At 38.1% G+C, this 15,816-nt stretch overlaps 1 protein-coding gene across 7 annotated transcripts in view; it reads right to left on the bottom strand.

Moving 5' to 3' along the window:
- Positions 1 to 913: 913 nt before the first annotated feature.
- The window catches only part of LOC105492555 (RAB3 GTPase activating protein catalytic subunit 1), a 109,027-nt gene continuing 94,124 nt past the window's right edge, over positions 914 to 15,816 (bottom strand). For 4 of the 7 annotated variants that reach the window (XM_011759773.3, XM_011759777.2, XM_011759778.3 and 1 more), the window contains 6 exons: positions 8,428 to 8,524; positions 8,228 to 8,331; positions 7,978 to 8,093; positions 6,398 to 6,500; positions 3,472 to 3,492; positions 914 to 2,644 (listed from right to left, as the gene is read on the bottom strand). In XM_011759773.3, coding sequence (XP_011758075.2) covers positions 2,408 to 2,644; positions 3,472 to 3,492; positions 6,398 to 6,500; positions 7,978 to 8,093; positions 8,228 to 8,331; positions 8,428 to 8,524 — 678 coding nt within the window. In that variant the 3' untranslated portion in view covers positions 914 to 2,407. The remainder of the gene's footprint in view (positions 2,645 to 3,471; positions 3,493 to 6,397; positions 6,501 to 7,977; positions 8,094 to 8,227; positions 8,332 to 8,427; positions 8,525 to 15,816) is intronic. The other 3 variants (XM_011759774.3, XM_011759776.3, XM_011759775.3) reach the window with 3 other exon arrangements.

Raw genomic sequence — 15,816 nt, 5'->3', positions numbered from 1 at the left:
ACCATACTTCAGCCAAATAGAAAGGTTGGCTGCTCCCCACATAGACATTTCCCCTTATTTCTGGGATTTTGCCCATTCCGTTCCTCTGCCTGTAACATGCTTTCCGTCCCCTCCTGTCAGTTACCTTTTGCCCCAACTCTCACCCTAGAGCGAGCTTCTTCACAGTGGCCTCCAGGCTCCTGGCAAGAAGGGAGGGCAAGCCCCAGTGTGCAAGGACTTGTTAAGTCTCTGTCTGTTGACCAAAGAAAGACACAGCCGAGACCAGATTGGAGAGGTGGAGAAATAAAGCACCTCACAATGAAAATCGTGATTTCACTGCACACAGGGCTAGAGGAACGCCTGGTTCTCTGCAAGCCATTTCCCACCCGCCCCCCTCATGCTTTCCCAAGTGCCTGCTCAGCTTCTGGTCTCAATCCCAAAATCACATCCTCTGGGGTAATTTTCCTGATCCCCAAAGCCTGGGTGAAGAACGTTTCCTAAACACTTTATGATACTGCTGCATTTATTACTCCGTACTGCCAATGAATACACGAATGTAGGATTACATTCAATTATTTGTAGGAGAAGTGCAGGCCCTCTGATCCACATGGCGGAGGTGACTCTACTCAACATTTTGTGGCACATGGTGTCAGTTCTCCCTATAAGGGAGTGTGTTTTGGTTTCTGTTTTATCTTCATTGCTCGTACTGTACCTGACACAAAGTGGGTACTGAAAAATATCTGTGAAATAAATACGTAACTACAATAAAATAAAATAAAATAAAATGGAGTACTTTAAAAAGGCACAAACAATGTTCTTGAGACCACTGCCTTGTTAGGCTCAGCAGGCTGCAAACATTAGAGCTGAGACCGCACAAAACTATGTGAAATGAGAATGAAATGCCTCAGCAGGAGAAAATGAGAGAAACACCACAGAAAGCGACACTTTCCTTTTATTAGATTCACAATGCTTTGTAACACCCAACCTCTCCTTTGTAGAATTTTTCTTTGTTAGAAAACAGACAAACTGTGTCCTTAGGAACCATCTTCTACTTGGTCCAGCGCTGGCCTCAGGCCGCCTGCATCTGCGTGGACCAGTAAGAATGAAGTCCAGCGGCCTAGAGAAAAGCGTCATAAACTGGAAGGTCATCCCCCAGGGCCTCCCCGACTTCACACACACAGAGACGTGTGTGTGTCGCACACACATTATATATAGAGATATGTATTTTTTTTTTTTTTACAAAAAATAAAATAATTTGCACAGCTCTATTAATTCTTTAAAATTACACAGGCAAGGTTTATGCTTCAGTATAACCATTTTTACTTTGGATTGAAGTGAGAATTTTAGGCCTAAAAATAACTTAAGATTACCAAGCAGAGGCCATCTAGCGACACAGACACAAGACATCTTGAGCTCCATGAAACTAGAAATGTGGTGATGTCATCCTCACACAGGGGGCTACACATCCCCATCGATTATTTTAACTAAAATACAAAAGCAAAATAGTGTGTTAAAATAATCCTCTACTCAGTGCATTAGCACATATACCAAATTATACTATCTGCATGACAGTCTCTAGGTACCAAGACTGTATTTTTGCAAGTGCTATTCTCTACTTCATTAAACAGAGTACCCAGCCAGCAACCACAAAAAAGGAACGCATGCTGTACAGCAAGAGAAGGGGAGGGAGACGATTTTCAGGGTGATAACTTACATGGCAACCAAAAGGAAAATAAGTAAGACAAACCTCACAAGATAGATATAAAACTAATTTGCAGTGACATTTGATATGTAGTTTTATCAGAAGTAATACATTTAGGTTACAGTTATGTGAAAAAGAGAAACTATATGAAATTATAGGCTTTCTCCTAGAATATCCAAAATGCTTATCAACAGTTAATTAGTACAAGAAAGATGACCACCAGGTGACTGAATAGACAGAATGACATGTAGTATTTTAAAAACACAGATTCTGGGACTAGAAGCTACCACCAAAATATCCAGAAATCTGAGTTAACAGGTCCTTTACTTTGCACACTTGCTGCTGATATATAGAACCACGAAGTGTTAGCACAGACCACAAATGCAACCGCTAGCCTAGCGGCCCTCACAGAAGAGAAGGCGATGAACACCATCCCGCCAGGGTGAGGACAGGGAGTGTCGGATGCGTTTGTGTTTCCCCCCATATACAAAGGCCATCTCTAGCGCGGAAATCTCTCAACAGCTCAAGCCCATTCTCGCTGCCTCCTCCGTGAAACAACAGAGCTCAAGCTTGGTGCTGGGAAGTCTTTCTGATGCTGGTTTGATTTCTGATCACCCAAATGGACAGGGCGCTCTCCAGGACCTCCCAGGTTCTCCCTGGCACCTTCCCTCCCGCAGGAGGAGGCAGCACTGTCACTGACGCCACCAACGAGTAATGCTCCAAGAATCAGAAGAAGGAGGTATCTGATGAAAAGGCACCTGCAAGTCTAAAGTCCTCTTTGGTGAGAACACTGTACATCCGCTGAGGCAGAGCTTTGGAGTAGGGAGCAGGGCGCGGCACAGTGGTGCGCAAAATGAATTCCCGGCCGGCAGGGGGTGGGAAGTCTGACACGGAGTTCTGCCTTCTTTCCTCTGGGGAGCCCATTCTCTTCGATTCCTCCTCTGGTGGAGTCATGGCTGCAGCCTGGAAAAGAATCAAATGCTAAAGCCAAAAGCAGGTCAAATGCTAAACTCAGATGCTTTTGAAGGACAGGTGATTTAATATGATAAAGATATGAAAATGCCCCAAGTTACTCAGTAATGCAGTCAGCTATATGTTAAGATTACTCAAAAACCACATTAACACAGCAAATGCAAGAAGCTGGAGACACTGCATGAGCAGCCGGGCTGGAGACAGACAGGAGGGATGATGACTGCCAGGCAATCTGCTCTGAGGAGAGAAAGCCATATTCAGACATCTGATAAAAAAGGACCTCGGAGCTGTGCTGCTTTCTACGTTTCTTCCAGCGATGACCCAAGTCTACATTTGATAGCCTTAGTCCAGTAAGGAGCTGTTTTTCTCCAGAGTGAAAAGATGATTTTCATCTTGACTCTGGGTCAGAAGTTTTAATCGATTCTTTTTAAGGTTCACTTGCCAAATTAAAAGTAGGAGCACTGGTCTTGCTTGCTGGGCAGCTAATGTGATGCCGAAGTGATAGAGCCCCATATGGCAACCGCACAAGAGAAGTTCTCAGTATTAAAGGCATCTATTTTTTCATTGAAATGACATAAAATGCATATTCATTTACAGCCTACAATTTTAATTCTTATTACTATACTTTTTTTGATACCATCAATTTGGAAAAAAATTTGTTTTGGCAATGAAAACATGAAATCATGTTGCGCTAAGTATCAGCAAGAAAGGTAAGCCAAATCCAGACTGTGAGAGAGGTGGTTAGTGTTAATGACCTTATGAAGTTCGAGGAATGGGAAGGAACAAGGAACTATGAGGGGCAAAGGCTATTTTGTTACCTCATCAGAAGATTCAGTCAGCTTGAGAAGGGGTGAGAAAAGAAACAGTGATGAAAGGGAAACAAGCAAGATGGTTTAAATCGGGCTAGACAAGGGAGTTCAGGATTATTTCAAAGACAGCATGCACTACATTAAGGAACACGATCCTATCAAAAGAATATTCAAGACAAAGTCACACCACACACAGCACACCTAGCTGTCAACTACAGCAAACATCTACTACTACTCATGCATCCATGGCTCAACAGGTGACATATGATGTCATTTAATGGGAGAAATGACCAACAGAAACCTAGCTCTTTTACTGGGAATTACAATGCTTAAAAAAAAAAAAAGTGTTCATGGCTTGAAAAATAGATATTCCAGTGAATTTAGGAATAGGTGCCTAAAAGTTATTCAATCTAGCAAGTCTGAAGCAAAATCCAGTTAGTCATTTATTTGCTGAATTCCATTTAAGTATGTACATACCAAGGACACCTGTAATCATAAGGCTCATTACTATTTATAATTTTAAGGAAAAGTTATAAATATATAAAATTACTATGTTATAAAAATGCCAAGTGAAATTACATCACAACTTTTTAAAAAAAAGTGTTAAAATCTTGACTAATTAGTAAAATTGATACAAAGTATCAGCTAATGAAAATAAAAGTTACATGAATAAATTCTAACAGTTTACTTCAGCCAGACATTTAAGTACTGAGTTTAAAAATGAACCAATCAGATGCTTGTTATGTTGATTAAGACAGTCTATCAATTCCCTGAAAACACTGACTACAAGGTCTGAAAACTTTTAAAATTTTTTCTTAAATGACATAATGTAGATGAATGTACAATTTCAGTAGCCATTAAGGGAGTTAGCTATACAATGAGGCTACAAAAAGATGACATACTATGTTCCTGTATTTAGTGATTTTGAAAGATAAGTATATTAAGTGGAAAACAAGAATAACAAAGTAATTATATAATATAACCATTTTAAAATTTATACATATGTATCTACTAGATGTTAAATCATCAATGGGTAGTGAGATTATGTGATTAATATGTTCTTATAATTTTCTAGGCCAGGTGTGGTGGCTCACACACACGTATAACCTCAGCACTTTGGGAGGCTGAGGAAGGAGGATTGCGTGAAACCAGGAGTTCTAGATCAGCCTGGGCAACAAAGTGAGACCCCGTCCCTACAAAAAATACAAAAATTAGCTGGGCGTGGTGGTGCATGCCTGTGGTTCTAGCCTCTTGGGAGGTTGAAGAGAGAGGATTGCTTAAACCTAGAAGTTCAAGGCTGCAGTGAGCTATGATCGTGCCACCGCACTCCAGCCTGGACTACAGAGTGAGACCCTCTATTTAAAAAAGTGAATAAATAAATATAAAATTTCCTATACTGTTAAAGTTTTACTTGCAGTCAGTAGAGGGGGTAAGGAGGTTATTTCTATTTTGGGGAAAATAATTTTGTTCAGTTATCTAAAATAAGTAACAGTCTCAGGACTAAAGATATAAATACTTCAGATTTTAAATCCTCTTAACACATAACTTTTTGTTTTTTTGAGATGGAGTTTTATCGCCTAGGACAGAGTGCAGTGGCACGATCTCAGCTCACTGCAACCTCTGCCTCTTGTGATTCTCCTGCCTCAGCCTCCCAAGTAGCTGAGATTACAGGTGCTCGCCACCACGCCCAGCTAATTTTTGTATTTTTAGTAGAGACAGGGTTTCACCACGTTGGCCAGGCTGGTCTTGAACTCCTGACCTCAGGTGATCCACCCACCTCGGCCTCCAAAAGTGCTGGGAATACAGGTGTGAGCCACCATGCCCAGCCAACACGTCACTTTTTAAAAATGATCAAAGAGGAAGGAATTTTTGCAATACGAGGAACATTCATATGGGTGGCTAACAAGGAAATGTGCTTGTAAGCTTCTGGGTAGTGAACTGGATAGATATTATCAGATGTGGAACCAAACTCAGTTCTTGTTTTCATGCCAGAGACAAAAACAAAATAAATCAGAGCAAGTATCTATTATTCATTTGAAATTCTGAAGTTTAAGGAGCTGCCCCACAAACAAACTGAGATTTGAGCTCTTGCTAAGAATTCCTATCGGTGTATCTGGCTATGAATTTGAATATATTAACTAGCTGTATTCCAGACCAACTCTATGGGGATTAGCCAGTTGTTATTCCCTGTGTAGACCTACAGAAATTATTTTTCTTATTTGTTTCTGAAAATTACACTCTCACAACTGGGTCATTCTAGTGTAATCACAGTGCCATAGAAGGGGAGGTGTGTAATTAGTGCACATCATAATACCTTTATCAGAATTCCTAATATTAATGAGCACTGAACTGAGAATTATCTGTGGGATGCCAGAGCCCTTAACCAGTAACCAAGATACTATATAATTTTAAAACCTTTACTTTCACTACTCTAGTAGTGCTGAAATCTGCCCTAAAAATCTGAAGTTTTTCCTCTTCTTTTCTAGGAAACCTCAAAGGTAGATCTCCTCACCATTACAAGCACAATTATATTTATAATTTAAGCTGAGTTGTGAATCCACTTTGCCCCACATGGGGTTTAAAGATGGTAAAACTGAACTCCATTCTAATTTGAAAGTTCCTATTTTTTTCCCACAGCACAACTCTGGCCATTGCTAACTGAGTCCCTGCCAACTTCTATAACAATGGATTTTGGACTCTTCTAATTTTTAAAATTTAGGTCCTAGAATATACTTATCATTTTAATTCAACATGTAGGAAATCAAATGGATTTCAAAGACTCAGAAGTCATTGTTTCTTCAGTGTTCAAACCCAATGCCCAGGCTTACACTCAGGTGACATGAGTGTGATCAGCCATGTGTGGGAACTAAGACAGCCTCTTCTCGAGTAGAGGTTTGGAGAGATCATGATGGAGTCAATAATGATTCTCACATACCCTCTGAGCATTCACAAACAGCTTGTGAATGATCCTGCCAGCATGTCCTCTTCCTGCACCGGTGACTAACACTTCAGGCTGCTCCAGCAGGCAACTCACAAACCTAGGAGAGAGAGACAGGCAACGAAAGGATGGAAAGTGAGCTGTCCAGGCCACTGGGCGTCCATCCTCCCACAGGAGTTTTGTGGACAAATCCTCAAGCTGATACTGGCTAAACCCAACAAAGTTGGAGTGAAATTTTACAGCAAGATAGATTGACATTTGCAATTATTATCAACTTAACTGACAATCTTCCTACTTTTTCGCCTGTGTTAATAAAAAATTTTTAAAGCCCATCTCTGTCAAAGTGTAAGAAAAAAGTCTATTTTTTTCAGACTAGCTTAGAAAATGCTACAGTTAATAAAAGATGAAAAAAATTTTGTATGATATAAACTAAGTTACATTTATCCAATAAAAGCAATGATCCATATTTGTTTTTGTTTTTTTTTAAGGGGTATGTGTCTGTGTGTGCATGCACACGTGCACATATGCTTAAAATACTTGTGTTGGGCAAAGTCGCAATTGTAAACTGTTCCATTAGATGCTGGAAACACTGAACTTCCAAGTATGTCACAGATAACATATGGTGGAACTAACAGAGTTGAAGGCACAAAGCCACCAAGCCTGCACCACCTGCTCTTAATTCATACTACTATTTTAGAAACAAGTCCCTTGATTACAGCTTATTCTTCTCATTTAAAAGGAAGAAATTTTCAAGAGCAAAGTAGTCTAGGAGAAAACTTCACTCAACAAAAGACATAAAATGTAAACATGAACTTGTTAAAAGACAGCAAATGCCTTGCCATACAATATTAACTATTTAGCATCAATAATGCCATTTCTTATGGAAAGGCTCATGAAAAATTTTAAATGACAAATTTAAGCCACTGAACAAGCTAATTTGTAAACACTTTATCACACAGTAAAACAATATTGCCCTTCCAAATAACATGGGCAAAAAATGAACAGGACCTCACACTGATCTAAGCTCCACTGGTAATGGTGTTGAGTCTCATAAAGAGAATGCCCCAATCATTTGCTTCATCTGAGAAAAGCCATCTGGTCACTCTTTCAAAACATAATTGCAAGGTGCATAGGATGTGTACCTTTGCTATCACAAATCTTGTTTAAAATAAACAACTAGGAACAGTAAGCAGAAATGGTTTCAGCACCTGCACCCTGTGGTCAAGGAATAGTAACAGCTGCAAACAAAGTTTTGGGGCAGGGTGAGCAACACAGTTAACAGCTCCTCCACAAGAAATTACAGACACCACATCTCCAAGAGCAAACCAAGGAATCCCTAAAAAAGGAGGCTCTAGGAGACTGTTTCTAAAAGTGGGAAGAATGGAAACACCTGGTAGAGACTCAGAAATACAGGAGAGGTCAAATGTTATGATAATTATTTCTGTCTCTAGACAATGCTTGTTTCAAATAATATATGAGTACCACAAAAGAGTCTCAATATCCTATTACAATTTTTCTTAAGAGAGTGGTGGCTTTTCCTACTGCAGACAAAACCGAATTAGCCAAATAGCAATTACCTTTCAAGATCTTCCTTTTCCTCCTCCTGTTCACATTTCTCAGTTCCAAACTTGGCTTTTAGTGACCGAGCTCTTGCAATGAGAGCTTCCACATTAGTAATCTGGTGAATGATTTCCTGGTGGTGGAAAAGGAAGAGGCATACGTTGGGAGATGGCAAAAAAGCAAAGCCCTTTGAAAATGCATCTTAAAAATTATTTTTGCCAACTGAGGAGAACACTTGGCAAGATTCTGACACTACATCAAACTTACTTCCAATTTCTTGTCTTCTGGATTGGGGAAGTGCAAAACTTTACTGGAATGGGATATTATCTGCTTTATGATCTTCTTAACTGAAGAAATGTTTTCCAGACTTTCTATTTTAAAGAAGATTAAAGCCAGCATTAAATAAATTAAGCAAAATATACTTTCACTTTGGAAATGACTAATGACTAGTTAAATATGACATTTACCTTCTTCCTTTACCTTGAGTACAGCTGCATGAATCACAGAAGGTAACAGGTGCCGAGCAAGGTCTGCAGGTTTCTGGATTGCCAGATAGTGCAGCACCTGAAGGAGGGGCAGCGCACACAAATGATCAGCACAGGTGTCAAAGGATGAAGCAGCCACTTACAGAAGTGCAAATCCTCAGCCACTTGTCTTAATCCTTAACAAGACAGCACTCCTCCAGGCAGCCAGCCACGACCCCAAAGGTGAGGATAATGTTACTGAAAGCACCTCAGAACTTCAATCTTTAATAATGACAAATATTCTGTTTTTTCCTGCTTTCATATGTAATACATGCAAATAAGGAAAATACAAAGAAAATTAAAACTACCGATAAATTATAATACCGAGAGATAATAATCATTAACAGTGGAGCGTTTCATTTTAAGACACAGAATACACATACTAAGGGCACTAATATTGTATATGTAAAATACTGCCTTTTAACCTGCTTTTCTCATTTAATATTTCTAAACAGTGTTAGTGACTTTCCACACATTTTTTGGTTTTAGTTGTTTTGGTTTTTTTTTCCAATTCTTATTATAAGAATACAGAGAAGTATGTACAAAACACAGACCCTACCTTTAGGCTACTTATTTGACAGTAGTAAAGATAAAAGAAGTATAACCCTATAAATATGTGTAATTCTTTTACATCAATAAACAAAATTTTAAGAAGTATAATCTCATAATGTGAGTCTGACTGATAAATGCTCATGGACTTCAAAATTTAAAAAATACAGGTGATGCAGAAATTTTCCTGAAATCCTAATTCCCCAAAACCACATTTTCATGTTTATCCTCGCAAACTACTTGTATGTCCATTTAAACAGAGAGATGCAGATGCATATGTAATTTCTTAACAAAAATTAATAACTTACATACTGTTTTATTATTTGCTTTGTTTATTTAATGACTTGTGGTAGACTTTCCTTTTTTTTTTTTTTTTTTGGCTTGGAGAGTTTTGTCTGATTTGAAACTTCTTTAAATTAAGAAATATACATACTAGAGTATTAGAAATAGTTTAAAGAAAACACCAGCTTAGGAAACAGAATGTTACCAGGCTTTTCCAAGTCCTCCTGTGTACCCTCCATCCCCAGAATTAACTACAAATCATTCTTTTGCTTTTCTTTATAGTTTTTTTCTTTCACATATGTAGCCTTAAATAATATACTGTTTACTTTTGTCTACTTTTGACCTTTATATTAATGGAATGTTTCTGTTTATACCCTTCAGTGAGTTGCTTTTTAATTCAGTATTGTTTTTGATATTCGTATACCATTCCAATATGCCACAGTTTACTCATTTTCACTGCTGTGTTAAAATGTTCCTACACTAATAGTGGATAGCTCCTCAGTTTTTGGCTATAACAAATAATGCTCCTAATACATTATCGCACATATTTCCTGGTGCAAATGGCACATGTACAACAATTACTTTAGGATATATACCTAAAAATTGAAGTAGGAAATGTACAAGATAATTACCCTACAAAGCGTTTCAATAGATTTACATTCTTATCTAGAGTAATGAGTTCCCTCTGTTGTACCTCCTTGCTAACACCTGCCTTTCTGAATTTTGTTTTCCTTAATTCACAGGAAAACAAATTTGCAGGAACAACACGAAATATGTTATCACCCATTACCTGGATTCACATATGAACTGTCTCCCTCCTGTTCTGGACCCCTTGCTCTTTCTCTGCTCTCGTGTGTGTACACACTACAGACATAAACTTGTTTCAAATAATTTCAGAATAAGTCACATACTCATGTCCCTTATCCCAAAATATGTGTATTTCCTAAAATTAAAAATATTTTATTATATAATCAAAATGCAAATGATTCTGATTATATACAATAAATTTAACACTGATAAAATAATTGTAATCTAATCTACTATCTTTATTGCAGTTTTGTCAACTGACCCCATATGTGTCTTTTTTTTTTTTTTTTTTGAGACAGGGTCTTTCTCTGTTGCCCAGACTGGAGTGCAGTGGTGTGATCTTGGCTCCCCGCAACCTCCACCTCCCAGGCTCAAGTGATTCTCCTGCCTCAGCCTCCCAAGTAGCGAGGACTACAGGCACGCAGCCACTACTGCCCGGCTAATTTTTGTATTTTTAGTAAAGACGGAGTTTCACCATATTGGCCAGGCTGGTCTCGAACTCCCAACCTCAAATTATCCACCTACCTCAACCTCCCAAAGTACTGAGATTACAGGCGTGAGCCACCACGCCCGGCCGCATAATGTGTCTTTTATGACCCTTTCCCTCAACCACTACACATCTTGGTAAGGATCATCCATTGCCTTTAGTTGTCATAGCTCTTTAATCTCAAGTAATCTGGAACAGCTTTTCACTGTTTTTTTACAACATTTACATTTTGAGTATAGTTTCCTCTGCCTCCGAACTTTTTGGCTAACTAAATTCCATACTGTATTCAGATTTCCTTAGTTTCTAAAAACTGAGCTATAACTCACATAGCATAAAATTCACCACTTTAAAATGGGTAACTTCAGTGGTTTTTAGCGTATTTGCAAGGTTATGTTACCATCACCATTATCTAATTCCAGAACATTTTCTTTCATCTCCCCCAAAAGAAACACAGTACCCCAAAGCAACCACTCCCGATTTCCCCCCTTCCCAATCTCCATTGCTGCCAACTACTAATCTAACTTACTGTCTCTATGGACTTGCCTATTCTAGACCTTTCGTATAAATGGAACAATGCAATATGCGGCCCATTGTTTTCTGGCTTTCACGTAGCATAATATTTTCAAGGTTCATCCATGTTGTAACACATATCAGTGGTTCATTCCTTTTTATGGCTGAATAATACTCCATTGCATGGACAGACCATATTTGGCTTATCCATTCATCACTGATAGACATTTGGGTTTATTGTATTTTGTGGCTGTCATGAATAATGCTGTCAGCATGTATGTATGTACACGGTTTCCTTAGTTTTTATCTAATGTCATTTTCCTGCTCCAGGATCCCCTTCAAGATACCACATTATGTTTAGCTGTCATATTTCTAGGCTCCTCTTGGCTGTGACAGTTCTCAGATGTTCCTTGTTTTTACTGACCTTGATAGTTTTGAGTTCTGGTCAAATATTTCATAAAAATTCCCTCAATTATGGTTTATCTGATGTTTTTTGCTCATGATGAAGCTGGGTTATGTATTTCTGGGAGGAAGACCAGAGAGGTAAAGTGCCACTGTCATCACATCATGTCAAGAGTACATACTGCCAGTATGGCTTAGCCTGTGGATGTTAACCTTCATCACCTGGCTGAGACAGTGTCAGTGGGTTGCTGCCCTGTAACGCCACTCCTTTTCCCCTCTCTGTGTACCGTGCTCTCTGGGAGGAACGCACTACGTGCAGCACACACTTGCGGAGTGGGAATTAGCTTCACCTCCTTGAGGGTGGAGTATCTAGATACATTTAGAATTCTGCACAGGAGATTTGTCTCTTCTGTCCCATTAATTTATATATCCAATCAATTATTTTTATCAGTATGAACTCAAGGATATTTATTTTGTACTCTGAGTTACAATCCAATATTATTTTATTTTGTTGTTCAAACTGTTTCAGTCTTGGCCAGTTGGGAACTCTGATTTCAGTTGGCTCACGTGTCTTTAATATGCTCCCAAAATTGTGCAAATTTTTCTTTTTTCAAACTCTTTTAAAAATAGAATGTTCCTCATTTTGGGTTCATCTAATGTTCCCTCACAATTAGACTCAGATTTTACATGCCTAGACCAAATAGCATATAAGTGGTATTGGGTACGTCAGAGTATCACAGCCCAATGTGTACGATCTCCATTTACTCCTCATTTGTGATGTTAATTTGGAGATACTGTCCTATTTCTCCACTTTCCTTGCAATGCAGACGCATTCTATAGAGAAACACTTAAAAATCATGCAAGATGATGCTCTTCAAATTTCCACCTAGACTTAATATCTATTCATGATTCTTGCTGAACCAATCTTTACTATGAACATGGTTACAAAATGAAGACTTCCAAGTCCAACATATCCTCTACATTTACCAATCATCTTTTTTCTGTAGGAAATGACCTCCCCTTTCCTCTAGTTCTTTGTTTATCCATTAATTATCAATATGGTTCCAAGAATTCCTATTTTTTCCAACGGTTTATAATCATTCCTGTCCTTAAATATTTAGAACTCAAATTGTCCCAGATTTGGCCAATGTGAGTCCCTTCAAGTTAGCTCTCTATGAAATGCCCCCATCTTTTTTAAAAGCACTTCCCTTACTGTCTAGCAATCCAGGATGTTCCAGGTTCATCTTGTACCTTCCTTGCCTCAACCTTGAAATCAGTCATTTTTCTGAGGAAAGCATAGTTACTAAAAGTAACCACAAGGAATGTGTAAAAAAAAATCAAGCTACGTGTGCTCACTGCTATGAGGGTGTCAGTGCTTCTAGACTCTTTCAGAAGAAAGCCGGGGAATGTTTGCTTGTATATATGCGTACACACAAATACTTACTATGTCCATACCCACACACCTATCCATATATTAAAAACCCGTAAGTCCACACCAATACCTCCAATTCCAATTCATTGACACTGGGTTCTTCCTTGCCTTCCTTCATTTCATATTTGCATCTCACTTCCGCAGTAAGAAATTCTGACTTCCAACAACACCAACACATTTAGTTACTCACTTCGCCCAACCAATAATGCATTTCTGAAAGTTTCAGAATTGCTCTATCCATATCACTACAAAAAACAAGCTTAGATAATAGGGTTCAAGATTTTTTTTTTTGTTTTTGCGATGGAGTCTCACTCTGTCACCCAGGCTGTAGTGCAGTGATGCGATCTTGCCTCACTGCAACCTCCGCCTCCCAGGTTCAAGCGATTCTCCTGCCTCAGCCTCTTGAGTAGCTGGGGTTACAGACGTGTGCTACCACCCCCAGCTAACTTTTATATTTTCAGTGGAGATGGGGTTTCACCATGTTGGGCAGGCTGGTCTCGAACTCCTGACCTCAGGTGATCCACTCGCCTCGGCCTCCCAAAGTGCTAAGATTACAGGCGTGAGCCACCGCACCTGACCTCAAGATATTTTTGTAGTCCCATCCTCCACCACAACTGAGAGTATAGAGTCAAACACATTTGATGTGTCCATAAATCACTTGGATTAGATTTTCCATCCTCCCTTCACCAATCCCTGTCGGTGTGATTATGTTACTTATTTAAAATACAGCTGGATTAATGTGTCTCAACTTGCTTTCAGGTTTAGGTTATTTTTCCTCTTTCCATCCTTGTTGATTTATTTTTTAGAATAAGTAAAGCACAGGTTATAGCACAGTGGCTCACACCTGTAATCCCAGCACGTTGGGAAGCTGAGGCAGGAGAATTGCTTCAGGCCAGGAGTTTGAGATCAGCCTGGGCAACACAGTGAGATCTAATCGCTATAAAAAATTAAGAAAAATAATTAGTTGGGCATCATGGTGTTCACCTGTAGTCCTAGCTACTAGGGAAACTGGGCCAGGAGAATCACTTGAGCCTAGGAGTCTGAGGGCTATCTTTCTATTGTTCAAGTGTGTTTTTGAGAAGCGTTTTATTTTCTTCATTAAGATTTCAAACATTTTCTGTTAAGCATTTTACCTTTTTTCCCCTTACAATGAAAATTATATTTAGATCTTCTAAATGGTTATTAGTGTATATGAATGCTACTGATTACTGTAAGTTAACTATATATCCTGCTGCCTTGCAGGATTCTTCTGTTTTCATTAGTTTTAACACTGACTTTTTGAATTTTCCAATTTACAGTCCTATCACTGCAAACAGAGTTCTTCTTTCAACTCCCATAACTCCGCTTTCTCTTGCTAATTACACTAGCTAATAACTGCAGAACAATTTTGATTGGCAGTGGAGATGGCAGGCATCCTTACTTTGTTCCTGACCTTAGTGACCCCCTATGGCTTCCCCAATTAAGATGCTGTGTTTAGGACTAAAGTTTCTATATGTTTTCTTATTTTAAGGAAGTAGCCATCTATTCCACTCTTTTCCCAAGAGTTTTAAGTTAAATGTATCAAAAGCTTTTTCAGCACAAATGGAGATAATGATATAATTTTCTGCTTAGACCTATTAATGAAGCAAATTATATAAACAGACTTCTAAATAATCATCTCATATTTGATCAACATGTATTATGTTCTTAAAATGATATTAGAGTCTGTTTACTTCAGATTTTGCATTAAATTTCTTAAGTATTATTGGTCTGCTATTTTTAAAGATATGCTATCTTTATCAGGTTTAGGTACCAATGTTATAGTTGCTTCATAGAAGCTGGAAAATTTCCTCCAATTATCATGTGTTGAAATAATTTATGTAGCATTGAGACTATATGGTTTCTTGATATTTAGTTGAATTTCCCTGTGAAACTATCTGGGCCTGGTTCTTTTTAATGTGGTAGTTCCTTGATAATTGTCTCTATGAAAATTTGTCTGTTTATACTTTCTGTTTTTACTGGGGTTAGTTTTGATATAAATTCTATTTTTGGTAGGAATTTCCCTAGGAAATTGTCTAATTCAACTTGGTTTTCAAATTCACATACACAGAGATGTGCAAAGCAGTATTTTTAACACATTTCCTCTGTATCAGTAGTTATTAATATGTGCCCTTTTTGTCATTTATTTTATTTTACATATGTGCTTTCCCCTTTTTTCTTGATTAAATTAGCTAATGGCTTCTCTATTTTGTTGACTTTAAAAGAACTAGATTGAACTCATTCATTTCATCTGTTTTCACCACCCTCTCCTTTTCATTTGCTTCCTTTTGTTTTCTTTTGATTTGACTTTTTTTTTCTCGGGTTTTTAGTTAGGAATTTAATTCATTTATTTTCATTCTTTTGTTTTTACTGATATAGGTGTTAGGGCTATGAAAGTTCCTTTCATCAATTTCTTAAGTATAGCCTATACGTTCTCATATGTAGTGTTTTCATTCTCATTGTTTTGCAAAAATTCTGTACTTTCAATTTGTATTTTCCCCTTTCACCCATATTGTTTAATAGAAAGTTTGTATTCCATTAATTTTCTAGCCTAAGTGAGTGGTAGGCTATACCATCTGGGTCTGTATGAGTACACACTATGATGTTCCCATGATGACAAAACTGCCTAACGAGGAGCTTCTCAAAATGCATCCTCTTTGTTAAGCCATAGGACTGTATTAGTTCTGTCTTAGTGTTCTGATTTTTCTCCTTAAAGGAAACTAATGAATTGAATATTCCTACTTTTCTTGTCTTTCATTTATACTACTTTCTCTTCAATTTCTTTACTGCTATATTTCATCTTCGTCCTCCTGGTTGTTTCCCACTTTTCTTCAATGCCTTTTAT

This window comes from Macaca nemestrina, chromosome 11 (assembly GCF_043159975.1).
Source record: "Macaca nemestrina isolate mMacNem1 chromosome 11, mMacNem.hap1, whole genome shotgun sequence".
Taxonomy (NCBI): Eukaryota; Metazoa; Chordata; class Mammalia; order Primates; family Cercopithecidae; genus Macaca; species Macaca nemestrina.
The sequence above is the reverse complement of the archived record's forward strand: the minus strand, read 5'-3'. Positions and strand labels throughout refer to the sequence as shown.